This window comes from Pygocentrus nattereri, chromosome 9 (genome assembly GCF_015220715.1).
Source record: "Pygocentrus nattereri isolate fPygNat1 chromosome 9, fPygNat1.pri, whole genome shotgun sequence".
In the NCBI taxonomy this organism is placed as follows: Eukaryota; Metazoa; Chordata; class Actinopteri; order Characiformes; family Serrasalmidae; genus Pygocentrus; species Pygocentrus nattereri.
Genome location: NC_051219.1, coordinates 36,564,735 through 36,580,312, shown reverse-complemented (window position 1 = coordinate 36,580,312; position 15,578 = coordinate 36,564,735). Strand labels below are relative to the sequence as shown.

General features: G+C 39.1%; 1 protein-coding gene across 17 annotated transcripts in view; it reads left to right on the top strand.

Moving 5' to 3' along the window:
• LOC108434374 (RAP1 GTPase activating protein) overlaps positions 1-15,578 on the top strand; it is a 130,826-nt gene that overhangs the window by 36,327 nt on the left and 78,921 nt on the right. For 15 of the 17 annotated variants that reach the window (XM_037541269.1, XM_037541270.1, XM_037541259.1 and 12 more), the window contains one exon: positions 7,375-7,410. Coding sequence is in view for 15 of the 17 variants with exons in the window: in XM_037541259.1 (XP_037397156.1) it covers positions 7,375-7,410 (36 nt within the window). In the remaining 2 variants the exon portion in view is untranslated. Of the gene's footprint in view, positions 1-7,374; positions 7,411-9,831; positions 10,320-15,578 lie in introns of those variants that run through there. The other 2 variants (XM_037541260.1, XM_037541262.1) reach the window with 2 other exon arrangements.

Below are 15,578 nucleotides of genomic sequence, written 5' to 3'. Positions count from 1 at the left end.
GAATGCTTCAGTGTTTTGGAATATTGTCTTGCTGTCTATTGAATATGTTTATGTGTTTGAACTGCAGTGGCCTTACTGTTGAGCTGTAGACATGCTATGGATGTGCTCAAACAAAAGGCTTATCAGACATAAACACAATGGGGCTACAATGGTTCTCCATAATCTGTACAGAGGAAGGCAGTATCCTGTCACCAAATAATTTGTGTGCATACTTTTTTCACACAGCTAATGTGTGAACAGTTAATAAAACACACATCCTCCTTCTGCTGTGAATTTATATTCACTGTGCCAAACCTGTAATTGTGAAACTTATGACAGTGAACAGCCGTGCACACATTGCCAGCCTTGCTGAAGCTGCTGGGAGCTGATATCACCCAACATAAGCTAACATGGAAAGTTAGCATAAGAACAAATATGGTTTTAAACCACATTTGCTCATAGTGTGCTAGCCTGATTTGGCAATGTAGTTCTAGAGCCAATGGGACATGTGTTTTCTAATTTGATAGAATTTTCAGGTCTGCGATCAAGATTTGATTAGATTTTCAATATTTGTCTTGATTCTACAGAGCTCACATTTTGGCTCAGATAAATAAACGTTCTCAAATTGAACTTTTTCAGAATGCCATGCTAGACCTCAAGAAAATAAGCTCCAAAAACTTCCAGTCAGTAGCATTAGCCCCTCCCCTTTACTTCTCACTTTACTCATTGCTTAAATCCAGATGGCTCATTTTGAATGCTGAATTTGAATGTTTCCCCAGAAGACAGTAAACGAGAGACTAGAGCTGGGTGATATGGCCAAAAATGTTCTAATCAAATATCGATACATATTGCACTACATGTCAAATCATTATTTCGTTCAAGTTTGAGGGCTGATTTTTGCTCCTGTGTGGTTAATTGCTGTTTTAAATGAAAAGGTCAGAACTTGACAAACACTTGACCAACCGTGGAACAATTCACAGGTCTGTCATGGGAGAGTGGGAGAAAATTTCTGCTTAGCTGTTTTTCAACCAGCTGGAAAAGCACAGCCGCAATTTTTGTAATAGTCATAATTTAAGAAAGAGAACAGATTTTTTAGCTGTTCAAAACTGTTCAGTTTCTCGACAGCACCAGCTTATTATGAAACAGCAAACATTATCTGGCTTGATACGTCAGTGATGGATCACACCACCTTACTGCCATCACTCCTACCACAGCCATGTCAGAGAATATCACAATATTTAAACACCAGCTAGCAGACATCTGGATTTCTCTTTAGTAGTTTGAGGGGTGAATTAACGCTAGACAGAGTCCTCTTTTTAGGTAAAAAAAACTGAAAACAACGCTTTTCTGTCTTGTTTGATCTACAGTTACATCAATTCACCATGTTGTGTGAGTGATGGAGCGCTGCTTCAAGTTAGCCAGCTGCTAAAAATAGCTAGCATGTAAAGATAGCATTCTCCCACTCTCTACTGCCACATAGCATCCTCAGTTTACTTTCGTTTAAATCAAGGATATAACTTGCATGAACCCACTTCTTTCTTTCACTTTCGTTGCTTGGGAATGCACTAATACTTAAAAGGACTGATCAATCGCTGTAACACTGCTGTATTTGTGTGGAGGAGATGTGATTTAATGCTGATGTTAGCACAGAAGTGAGTTCGCCCTAAGCCAGTACAGTTACACCACTTATCTTGTTACTCACACCTGGTCACAGGAGAACAGATCACCAATCGCTCCATTCAAAAGGGGAATATATAACTCCACGTTTCAGACGTTGAGATTTGGTGACTCATTTCACTCCTTGACCCCCACAATCATGTCAAAAAACTCAGTAGTGTGCCCTCTCGTGGAGGATTGTCACTTTGCTTGCAGTAGAAAATGCCACCATGGCTGTTGGTCTGTTATATTGAACATTTATCGAACATTTCTTATATTTCTATCTTTTAAAGTTATGTCACGTTTTATTGTCCAGCCCTATGAGAAGCCATAAATTTTACGTTTTGACACACATGAAAGTTTCATTTTCTAGTTTTTCAATACTGTATTGAAATTGTGTGTTTAAGAGTCAAGTACAGTTAGTTTCAGTTGCTCTATTCTTTAATATTCCTTTTTTTCTGTAAAAGCAATCAGGGGCCTACTTCAGTTGTGCATAAATGTAATAAATGGTCAGTAACTCTTTTAGTAGCTCGACTGCTAGACTGTAAAATGCTTTAACTAGAGGAGCCTGGCCTTGCCCCTGTCTGTGAGACAAATAAAAAAAATCTAGACAAAAACAAGCAGTGTGTCTTTATGAAGCAGAACAGTGAATGAAAATAGATTCTGCACTCTATTTTTTGTAAGGCTCTCTTCATACTGAAGAGATGGGTTACTCAGAGGGCCCTTTTGTCTGTGACTGGCCGCATTGTTTGGCAGAAATAGTAAGACCTAAAGGTTAACAGACACCAATATACAACACATTATCAGCTGTTTGTGCACTCCTCAAGGGCCTCAGTGTTTTCAGATGCTGTATTTACAGAATGCCTTTGTATTTACAGTAGCAGCCTCTTTCCTATTGTGCTCTGGCCCCTGAAGGGTGTCCATTATTTTTATGGCAACCGGCATGAGCAGACTTGAAAAGAGAACGTGTTATAAATACCCAGATGGAAAGCTGTACTCTTAGAGCTTTGGTGAAAGGGGAGATACTCTGCTTGAGTTTAAGTGGCACTAAAGAGTTTAGTGTTGTGTGTCAGCAGTGTCAGATGTGAAACATGTTACCAGAGGAGGATCAACGCCTGTGTCCTCTATGCTGAAAAGACTGAAGAAATGAGTTTACTTGATTCAAATGTGTACATCTCTACATTGTTTTACATCAGCACTATTTTGTCTTTCACTTTAAATACTTCTGCCAATAATTGTGAAGATGTAATATAATTTATAAGATGTACTGCCCATTTAGTCTATGTGCTGTTGGTACAGAATGATGAATTTTAGGATGTCCTCCTGTACATCACCTATGGTGTATTGTTCCTGTTATGGTTGCTGTTATGTCAAAATAATAATAACATTTTTAGACTGAAGATTTTTCCCTATTATGAACATTTCATGTTAAATGGACAGATAGAAATTATCCAAAAATACTTTGAATAAAATCTTATGTTAACTTGCAGTTATACAGTATAATAATACACCCAAACACTGACACATGTAGACAATGATGTCCCCAAGGTTGAACAAGCTCTTACAGTGTTTATTTGCATCCAGCTACACCTAAGTGAACACTGTAGGTGTCACTCAGGACTTTGTGAGTAAACATGAATAACCCAAAAGCCAAATTAAATCAAATAACCTGCGCAGTGCTGATGATGAGTTACAGTTAGATGTGCGTGACACATATAAATCCCCTCTCTATTTCTGGCTCGGAAACAGGGATACCAGAGCTGTTGTCAGATGCTGGTGGGTGAATCCAGAGAATATGCAGCCTAATCCAGGACAGATATGTTACTGGAAACATGAGTAAGGAGACTGGATTCCCATAGCAGCACACCCGCCAGGGGACAGTGGCTGCGCACTGAAAGTAAAATACACTGAAATATGAGAGGGAACAGACTTAAAAAGAAAATATTTAGAAGTAGAGTATAGAGCAGCTCTGTCTCTCTCCCCAGAAGCCTAGTGAATGATCAGACTTTTGACATGAGCATTACAGGTGTGCAAATCTGGATGAAAATTATAAACAGCATTAGTTGCCTCAGGACATCCACTTTTGCCAAGTATACCTTCTTCATTATATTCAATATCATTGTGTATTACTCTCATACAACATTGTACATCCTTCAAACTAAGGGTGTACAATACAGAAAAAAACATAACATCATCATACGTGAAGACAATTCATGATACTTCATGATCTTTTGTCTTTTTGAGGTTTACAAACAAGCTGAAACTGACAAAATGCGATCAGCAAAACAATAGAGCCACATTTTAAAGAGTTAAGAGAGTCTTTTCAGCAAGTCAGTTGCAGTTGTATTTGGTCTTTTTATGATATATTCAGTTATTCAGTGTCTTACTGATGATATCCATGCTGTACTCAGAAACACATATTTGAATGTAATTTATCGCAATAATGTAGTTTCATCAAAGTTAATGCGTTAGTTATTATTGATTTTTCATTTAAGGAATCTGACAAATGCATCAAGACAAGTACACAAAAACAGGACAATAAACAATAGGCGAAACAATGGACAGCGTCCAATAACTCAATCCACTAGCGAACTTGGGTTTTATAATTACAACCTACAACACAACACTCACACCCACATACACACCAACACACCAAGACTTCCCATACTTTACAACAATTAAAACGATATTACTGTTGAAGCGAGAAAAAAATTCAGTTATCCAGCACAACCTGGAGTGAATCAAAATACAAAAGAAGAGTTCCATTTAGAATAGAATACAGCAATATTACCTTTTATTTCTCCAATTTAAGAAAATGCATGCTCCACTAATTTTTCTAGTTTGACCCTTTAAACCACATGTTCTTACTCTGAAGCCATTCTTGTGTGTAGTATGTTAACTGTTTCAGCGATCATTGTGATGAGTCTCTTGATAAAATCATTGTTATTTCCAGCTTCTGTAATGCTAGGAATTTATCACTGCTGATTTATAAGAATCATACACTGCTGATACCAGCAATATCAGAAAAATCTATATCATTAGCAATGGAGGACGATGCTCGAGGGAGAACAGCAAACTAACCAAACAACTACATCAGCAGCAAAGTGGAAAGCTGCATAGACACAACATAGCAGTATGAGAGAGAGACTTCAGTCGCAGAAGAGTTGGAATGTGCAGCCGCTGTTTCTCTCACTGGACGCTGGTGAAGAACATTATTCTCACATGATGAATACAATGTTATTGAGTTATTGAAAGAACGTGATTATTCACAATTGATTATTTTAATCATTTGACAACCCTACAATAATTACAACATACCATTTTGTTGCCCGCTACTACTTCAAACATATTCGGTTCTCTATATCCTCATATTCATCTCCAATTTAAGTAAACTAATAGAAAAAACTGATGTCGTACATGTAACCGTAGAATGTAAAGGAAAGCCCTTTGTATTTTTGTATTTTTGTATTTTTTCACCATATGAAATTAATCTCTTTTTTTTTCATTCTTTTTATACCTGATCACATGGTCTAAACCTCCAGTTTGAAGAGCTGGTGGTTGATTAGTGTAGTGGTTAACACCTTTGCCTTCTACACTCTAGACTGGGGTTCAATCCCCAGCCAGGGCAAGCACCCTACACTATACCAATAAGGGTCCTTGGGCAAGACTCCTAACACCACCTTGGCCTACCTGTGTAAAATGATCAAATTGTAAGTCACTCTGGATAAGAGCGTCAGCCAAATGCCATAAATATAAGAGCCCCACCCTGCGATGTACTGTTCTGTGTTTTCTCTGCTGTAACACACCTTATTCAGCTCAAGATGTGGTTGATAGCTAATTGCTATGACTCAGATATGTTTGAGCAAGAAAAACAAATCCATGCAGCGCATGACTGTCCTAAAGTAATAACTGGAATACCTGGAAAAGTTGATGAAAAGTTACCTTGAACTTCTCAAGGTCATCATACTTCTGTGAATCTCTAAATACCTCACCATTTTTGAACAGTACATCTTTTCCAGTGTTTGTGCATTGAACAGTAACAACAGACAACATAAAAAATTAATTAGACGACAGTTCTGGTGCTGCCGGTTCTCCTATGCTGAGACTATTGAGTCTCTTTAAGCAGTTTCATCTTTACAATTACAAGTGAGGGTTGCGTCACAGCTCCATCTACTGGCTTAAGTGAAGGATTGTGGCAGAAGCAGCATCTCCCACAAGTGCTTGGCAAGCTGGATCACGGCATACGGTAGAAAGCGATCTGTTCACAGCGTTAACATCTGTTCAGTCTGTGCATGCTTTGCCTTACGTGATGTGCTTATGCCATTGAGACGTTTATGTAACACATGCATTCATGTAGGATTTGCTGAGCTTATGAAATGGGATGTTATAAATTAATTCAAAATATGCATTCATGAAATATACAAATGCATACATATTACAGACATGTACATATAACTAACTGGGACATAAAAATGCAAATCTTAAGCACTGCTGTTTCTCCGTGGTTTACTCCCACTATGTCTTTTATATTAGATCAGTGTGTTTTTTTCTTTTAGGGCTCTGCTGTTTAAAGAGCATCAGGTCAATGCTTTGTGTGTTCCTCTTTGCTCTCTTCTTTTAAAAGGGCCATACGTTTTCCCTGAGGTCTACTTATTTCAGTGGGTTGATGTACCAAAAAAGGTCATAATTCATTTTTATGTAAGCATATCATATATATACAGATCAATGTACATGAATTTCGGCTTAGACCGGCTGCTTCATTCAAAAAAACAGTCAAGCTATAACATTCATTTCAACTGCAGTGTGAATGCGCAGATGTAAATGCATTGGTTTTCATGACACCACATCACAAAATAGTGCATTTAATATGGGCTAAGTTTGCCCATATTAAATCCACTGTTTCCATGTATGGACTGTATGGACTGGGGATTAAACGATACATTTGAAATCGTAACAGTGTTTACTTTTTCCATGATATGGACCCATTAAAGTTGATAAGATGAAGGATCACTTATCATCTTTCCTTGTCTCTCAATGATTCCTATCAGCAACATTGCAGCCCATAAACAACTATAATGCTGTGTTGGTTTAAATAAGGAAAGATATGGAGCATATTTATTATGAGCCTGTCCACTTCAAAGAAGGAGCAAGAAATTTGTGGGTGGACAAGTCTATCAGACTGTAGAGGCTGGTGTAGATTGCTGTGTACATCTCTGAGAGGGCCCTAAGTGAATTCTGACTTCTTTTTTGGCTGTTCAGATGGGTGCCATGGAAACCTGCTCCCCGCTCAGGGAGCGAGGGAGCAGGTAGTTGATGAGTCGTGGTCGGCACTGGCAGGCTGAACCCCGCTGGGTCTACACAACATGGTTTATACACATTGCTTACTTCATATGCTTTATAGAACATGTGTAACTCTAGCGCTAAGTAATTCATCCAGGTTTTGAGTTGCCAGATACTTTCCTGACCTTGCATTTGTCCTTAACGTCCATCATTTGTTAAAATGTTTTCATGGGTGATACACAACTGAGTGGAAGAGGACTCTGCTCAGTCCTTCTTGCATTTAGAGTTGGATTTTACTCATAGTTTAAAATTGAAATACATTATTTAATCAACAAATTGAAAAAGAAACAATCTGAGAAACGTGTTTGAATGGATTGGGTAAATTTTGTCTGGTAATATGGAAAGAGCAGTAAATGTGTAAAGTGTTGTTTATAATGTGACGTTCTTCTTGTCTTTCAGAGTTGACAAGACATTCTCCAAAGCTAGAAGCTTATGGTGAGTATTGTTTTCTGTGTGACTACTTTGTTTACAATTAATTTGCTTTCATGCATTGGATTTAAATATTGTTGCATATATATGGATTAGTCCAATGTTTCACCAGTGGTCCGTAAAGCACCCTCTAGTGGTTCATGGGCCTGTACTCAGGTGGAAGCACTAGTTTGTAGTGGGCCAGTAGAGATATATAGATAAAAACACCACAGTTGCAGACTAATTACACATCATCAGTTTGAGACAGCACAGCCACATGGAGCAGTGCAGACAGTTAGTCAGAGATAGAGAGGTTCCTCAGGGAGCTTTTTCCTAGCTTGCTTGGTGTGAACCTATCTAAACTTTTTTATTTAGTTTGCTCCATTTTGATGTGTGTGAACACTCCACCTGTATTTAGGTCTGCAACAAACAGCTGAACTGATCTGGTAAAACCTGCGGGTCTCAATCTGCTTTCAACCAAAACCTGTTCAGTTCAGTGCTGGTGGGAACACATTTTATGGTCAGCTATTCATTTTATGACGAATGCTATTGATGAAGGAATTCCTCAATAGAGCTGTCTTTCCTCTTCTTGCAGAACATATACTGTCAGTATAATCTGTCTGTTTTAACTCCTGACTCTTTACAGACTCTTATTGCTCTTCCGTTGTTCCTGCAGCTGATAAAAACAACAGATGACACTTAAAATAATAGTAATGATCTGTGTTTGATTTTTGGGCTGTGCATCAGTGACCTCAGTAGTTCAGTGGTTCAGTACTTCAGATTGACTACTTAATGACAAAGAAGCAGATATCAAGGTTTATTATTATTGTTGATTTTGATGATGCTGATCCAAAAGCCCAGTGAGTAGAGTGTGGTTTATTTTAAATGAGGCACTCAAACCTTCAAAACTAAAAAGACATCTCCAGACCAAATAGCTACTCCTGTGGGAAAGACACGAGTCTTTTCAGTGAAAATGTGATAGTCTCCAGCTCCACAGTCCACATCTACATCTATGTTTTTTCCCCCTCTTTGACATCTCTGCAAACAGGCATTTTAACATGTAATGTTGTTTAACATAACTACAAATTTTGGTTTGTGTGACTGAAGTGAAATAGGCGGTCTGACCTTGTCCAGGCCCTGAGGTTCAGAGGTTTTTAGTGTGAGCAATTAAGCGATAAAAATGCTTATTTATTATTATTATTATTTTCTGCTTGTCAGCTGCTATGCTTTGTACTTATAAACAGGTGGGCCTTGAGGTGGAAAAGGTTGAGAGCCCCTAGATTAGTCAAAGCTTGATGATTTCGTTTGACCTAACCAATGTGATCCATATGTTTAATGTGACTAAAAATTGCATATAATTATGTCATTTAGAGCTCTTCTGGCACCAGGCACCATTTCTTGTGGGAAGGGTTAGACTGAAATATGAAGACTTAACAGACCTCCAATTACGTACCGATACTCTGTTTATGTACATCATGAATAAAGCCTAATGCACAGTGAATTAACCATTTAGAAGTGTCTTAATTTTGGCTTTACTGAACAGACAATTAGATCTGACTAAGCTCCCAACCATGCTTTTCTGAAAGTGTAACCATTTTCTTATTTTTGTTAAGTTTTATATTTTATCATAATTTCGTTTGTCCCTTTTCTGAAAAAAAATGACATTTGGTGCATTTAAAATTATGGACAATTTTTTTTTAGGCTTTGTCAGACCATTTCATCTCTGTCCCATACTACTAATCATGACTAGCAGAGTTCAGCCTAAATCTACTTTTCAGATCATTTCATTTCTGTCGTACACTTCTGCTTGTGACTAGTGGACTTCAGTCTAAATCCCTTTTCCTTTTTTCCTCTCACATTTGGTTACTTCCCAAACTTATTACCCACTAGTATGAAAGCAAAGGCACTGATGTTTGTTTACTGAGCTAGTTGGCATGGGCTGATGTGTGCTCTAGCCTGGCAGTAGCTCTGGGTAAGGCAGACAGGAAGTCAGAAAGCGGTCCCAGGCCGGGGAGGACACGCTGCAGCCCTGCTGTCCGGTTGCCACAGTAACCGCCGACAGATCTGCAGCATTGGCAGGGCAGAGCTACTGAGGTGCAGAAGCGACACTCCCTCCTCTGTGCGCGCATACCGAGAGAAAGTGTGTGCCTGTGATGCCAGGAAGTGTGTGAAGGCCTTGCTCTAGAGCCCAGGAGCAGATGGACAGCAGGCTCGTCCAGCCCTGAAGGTCAGCCGGTCGGAGCCTCTCTCTCTCTCAGGTTTCCCCTGCACTGACCACTGGCGTCCCTCAGCCGCCTCCTGCTGCTGCAGCAGCACTCTCTGCCCAGCATCCAGGGAGAGGGGAGCCTATTGAGCATCTGCTCTGCAGAGGAGACAAGAAGTACTACCTAGCATATTTATTTTATGGCTGTAGATATTGTCGTTTATCTGTATTTTGCATTGAGAGCTGGAGGCATTTTTCTACAACTGTGCATGCAGGATAGTGTTGATGGAGCAGTGGTATGATTAGAATGTGTCTCACTTTTTTATTGCAAGAAATTTCTGACTATTCAGTAGTGAAATTAAGATAGACTAGAACTGAAGGCATTTCTTGGGAAGTTAAGGACAAACAAGATGGCATGCAGATTTAATTCTGAAGGGTGTTAATTTCAACTCCTGACTCAGACCATATGGAGCATGAAGCAATATCGAGCTGTCATTAGCTTGTCAAAGTGAAGTAGCATCCCAGTAGTACATGATACAGCACCAATCTGTTCCCAAGGCCTTCCTTCATCTCTTTGTGTGTGTGACATACCAGTGGACTTTGATAACAGTGCTAACTGTGGAAAATTGAAAAGGTTTGAGTTAAAGGATCCAAAAAATCTAAAGACTGAGACAACAGGAGGACCCAACATGCCTTGCTCTCCATTCAGAATTGGGAAGCCCAAGAAGTTCTGGTGAGTTTCTGTGAGTTTTTTGTGTTAGTATTAATAGATTTGAAATTGGAAGGAAAGTAATGTATTCCTCAATACAGGGCATCTATTTCTGTGTTTGTTTGCTGGTCATAATGTGTGGATTCTGCATACAGAGAGTTCATGCATCAACTTGATGTGAAATCGATTCAGCTTTCCTTAATGAAGGCACACTGTTTAATATCTCAAAGCAGTAGAAATGCTGAACAGATATGTATGCTTCTAACTCCTGTAATAGCGGTACTCTGGTGGACTAGCAGGTAGGATCTGTAATATTTGTGTATCTGTCAATCTTCTTCTCTCTGTAGGTGCACATTATTGTCTTCTTAGATCTCTGTACATCCTGCATTCTGTGTGCTCTGCATTCTTCCAGAGATATGGGTGATCACATCGCAATGACCGCTTTGACCCCTGCCCCACTACATCAACGTTAGCATCCATCTTATGAAGCATTTCAAGAGAGGCTGCATTTTTCGTGTTTTCTGCATTTAAAATTAGTAACGGAATTTAAATACAAGCTATTTTATCATCCACAGGTGTGAGGAATTAAGTTAAACCCAGTTTGACTTGAATAATTATCACTTAATCTGTGCCTTCTAAATTATTGCCTACAGTTTGAACATGTTTTGACACTTGAACAATATTTGTTCAGCCGGGAGGCCACATTGGCGCAGTCCTAAATTGCTTTTCATTGTCAAGTTTGAATCCAAAAACAGTTCCATCACAATAGTGAGGATGAATTAATGGGGGCAGTAATTGCACTTCGCAAGAACAGAATTAGACAGGATAATAAATGCAGTTGTTCAAACACAGAGGAACAAGTGCAGCTTTTTTTATGGTAGAAACGTACTAAATTGCTCCTTACTGTGAATTTCATTTATTTTTCATTGTGAATTCACAGTATGGGTTTAGGTTAAATGGCTTTCTGTAGTGAATATCATTTAGTAATTTGGAAAACATTTTGACAGTTATAGTCATAATGAATTTCCAGTGCAGTCTCTTGGCCTTTTTTTCCTAAGTTCAGGCATCTCTATATTTAGCCTCTTCTCGGTGTGGTATCAGACAGAAAGTGAGAGTGAGAGTTTAATTAATGTCTGGAGGGCGCTGCCGGACAGAGACAGTATGTTCGGACAGTCATTAGCATAAGGCTTGTCACTCTCTAGGTTAAAGCTTGACAGCAGACGATTCCTGCGGTAATCCAGTGCGCTCTCTCCACTATAAGCATTTGTACTCATGTTATAGCATGTGTAGTGTAGTGTTGTGTAACTCCACGAAGAGTGGACCCCTTAGCAACTCAGGCTGGTGTTATAGCTGGCGCTAAAACCGGAAGCACGCAGATTACAGGCTGCTGGTTTTGCACTCTGTTTTAACCTCTGAGAAGCTCCTGAAGAGCAGATGACGACAGCCTTAGAAGCGAGAGATTCTACATCCTGCTTTTTTGTCCTACACCTTTTCCATCAACTTAGCGGTCTTCGGCAGTGGGGACTCTCATTAATCTTTGAACTAACCTGTGACCATGAAAAGGCAGCCATGACATTCGGAAGTGATATTTGCAAGCAATCAAGTGTCTCTCCCGTTGCTTTATTGCTTCCCCAACATCAAAGAGACATTCCGTGCTTTGATAGGGCGGCTATGAACGCCACCAAATACACTTGGCAAGGGCTGCGCGGAGTGATACTGGTCGTTCATTACCACTTAAAAAGAAATTGGCTCATGGCAAAATGCAGGTGATACTTTGAAGTGCAGCGTTGTTTCTTTTATTTATTTATTAAGCCTTTATTCCTACAAGGGAATCAACTGAGACTTATGCTTGTTTACACCTCAAAAAGAACATAATTACATATCATGAAAGCGGTATACAGGCACAAGACAGTTGGCATATAACACAACAGAGGTGGTCTTTTATAAATGGGCTTTTTAATAGTAAGATGTTGTTTGAAGACCAAATAGCAACACCAAGCGCATCAGTACAGCCTCACTCTGAGTAGCAATATGAACGCTTTCATATTATGTGGTTGATAATGTTTGGAATTTACATTAATTCTTCAAAAGGTTTTATTTAAAAAGGTCGTTTTTATGGATTTCTGGTTTTGTTAGATTTAGTAATTTTGAGAAATTACATTAGGAGGGTAGATTAACTGGCAGAAATAGCCACACAATGAAGGTTCTTTAAATTGTAAATTCTCTTCACTTATTTCAGACATTGTTTAGAAAAATAGTTCTTTGAACAGTTCTTTCTATCTGTTGAAAGGTTCATTAGGAACCCAAAAATAGTCCCTCTGTGGCGTCACTCCAAAGTATCTTTATTGGCTCCATTTGGCACTTTTAGCAGTTTGGCAGTTTTTAGAGCTCAGTTGTACAGTACAGTAGTGTTAGAAGAGGCTGATGATGATATTATTTATTGTTTTCATGAAAAGAAGAAACTCTTACTCTAGCACACCAACAAATAGCAACACAACAGCTAAGGACAGGCCGAAGTCCCAAAACTAGACTGTGATGAATGAGAAAGCCTCTAAATAAGACAGAGTGAGCCACTAAGGAGCAAACCTGTTCTCCCAGATGGCCATTCGGGGAGTCAGTGGAGTCTGACAGGACTGGCTGAGGTGAAAGATGCTTAGTAGTGTATACACAAAGACATTTTTCAAGCTAAAATGACAACATCCACTCTTGGTCATTCCATGGTCAGGCTCAAAGAGGCTAACTTTAGTTTGTTAAGGAGTTGGAGAAACATGCTTTCCATAAAACAGGTGTCACAATTATGTTATTGAGTTTCAGGAAAAGCTGGAGAATAAGTTTGTCACAAAGCTTTGAATGGGGCTGGAAATGTCTGAGATCATGTGCCCTCTAGTGGTGATGGAGTCTTTCTTCTTCTAAAATATCAGTCACAGGAGATCACCTGCTTGTGGCTGTATTGGCATGTTGTAGTTGGTAGCAGAGCAATGCAGGAAGAGACTTTATAATATCCTATTAAAGATTTTGCAGTAACAAATTAAATTACTTTGCACTAATACATTAAATATATCTGGCTTTATTTTGAGCAATACAGTGTCAGTTTTGTAAATATTTATAATAGCACTTATGGCAGTATTTTCTTGTGATGTCAGCACTCATCAAAAACTCAAACCTTTCAGGTGTTTGAACCAGTGATCAATACTTTCAATGTGCTTTTAACAAAAAATTAAAACACTAAAAAAATAAGTGCATAGTTAAAAACAGTGGTGTTTGTGAGAGGACAGTATCTTGACTACAGCAATGTACTGAAAGCAAACATCAAATAAGACAAATATACAAATATTTTGTCTACATTCTCACATCTTAGTACATCTCAATACCTTTAGTCAGGGAACATAATGGTGCCATAATCCATTGAAATGATAATATAATTATAATAATCCACTCCGTCTCATCACCAGGCTTTTTATTTTATTGCTGTTTTAAAACGTTAGAATATGACAATGTACAAATATATACTTTTCACCTGGAAAAACTTATTTAAGGTGCAGAACTGTAACTTAAAACCACTGTTTTACCTTTAAGGTGTCACGATTGGCCCCTCCCAGTCCTGTCCGTTTGTGCGTGTTGTGTTTTGGTCTAGTCCACATGCTTTCTTTGTTTTGGGTCTCAGTCCAGCCCCCTTGTTGTCTGTCTGTGGTTTAATCCTGTGTCTTGTTATCCCTAGTTAGCCCTCATGTATTTAAGCCCTCTGTTTGCCCCTTGTTTTCGTTGGTCTTTGTTGGATATGTACAACCCAAATTCCAATGAAGTTGGGATGTTGTGTAAAACATAGATAAAAACAGAATAAGATGATTTGCAAATCCTTTTCAACCTATATTCAATTGAATACGCTACAAAGACTTTGTTTTTTTTCAAATATTCACTCATTTAGAATTTGATGCCTGCAACACGTTCCAAAGATGTTGGGACAGGGGCAACAAAAGACTGGGAACATTGAGGAATGCTCAAAAAAAATACCTGTTTGGAACATTTCACAGGTGAACAGGTTAATTGGAAACAGATGAGTGTCATGATTGGATGTAAAGGGAGCATCCCTGAAAGACTCAGTCGTTCACAAGCAAGGACGGAGCGAGGTTCTTCACTTTGTGAACAACTGCATTAACAAATAGTCCAACAGTTTAAGAGCAATGTTTCTCAACGTGCAATTGCAAGGAATTTAAGGATTTCATCATCTATAATCCATAATATCATCAAAAGATTTAGAGAATCTGGAGAAATCACTGCCAGTAAGCGGCAAGGCAGAAAACCAACATTGAATGCCCGTGACCTTCGATGCCTCAGACGGCACTGCATTAAAAATCAACATCATTCTGTAACGGATATTACCACATGGCCTCAAGAACACTTCGGAAAACCATTCTCAGTGAACACAGTTCGTTGCTCCAGCTACAAGTGCAAGTTAAAGCTCTGCCATGCAAAGTGAAAGCCTTGTATCAACAACACCCAGAAACACCGTCAGCTTCTCTGGGCCCGAGCTCATCTGAGATGGTCTGACGCAAAGTGGAAAAGTGTCCTGTGGTCTGACGAGTCCACATTTCAGATTGTTTTTGGAAATCATGGACATCGTGTCCTCCGGGCCAAAGAGGAAAAGAACTGTCCGGATGGTCATCAGTTCAAAAGCCAGCATCTCTGATGGTGTGGGGGTGTGTTAGTGTCCATGGCATGGGTAACTTGCACATCTGTGAAGGCACCATTAATGCTGAAAGGTACATACAGGTTTTGGAGCAACATATGCTGCCATCCAAGCAACGTCTTTTTCAGGGACGTGCCTGCTTATTTCAGCAAGACAATGCCAAGCCAATTTCTGCGTGCGTTACAACAGCGTGGCTTCATAGTAAAAGAGTGCAGGTACTAGACTGGCCTGCCTGCAGTCCAGACATGTCGCCCTGAAAATGTGTGGCGCATTATGAAGCACAAAATACGACAACGGAGACCCCGGACTGTTGAGCAACTGAAGTTGTACATCAAGCAAGAATGGGAAAGAATTCCACCTACAAAGCTTCAACAATTGGTATCCTCAGTTCCCAAACGCTTATTGAGTGTTGTTAAAAGGAAAGATGATGTAACACAGTGGTAAACATGCCCCTGTCCCAACTTCTTTGGAACGTGTTGCAGGCATCAAATTCAAAATGAGTCAATATTTGCGAAAAATAATGGTTTATCTGTTTGAACATTAAATATCTTGTCTTTGTAGTGTGTTCAATTGAATAGGTTGAAAAGGATTTGCAA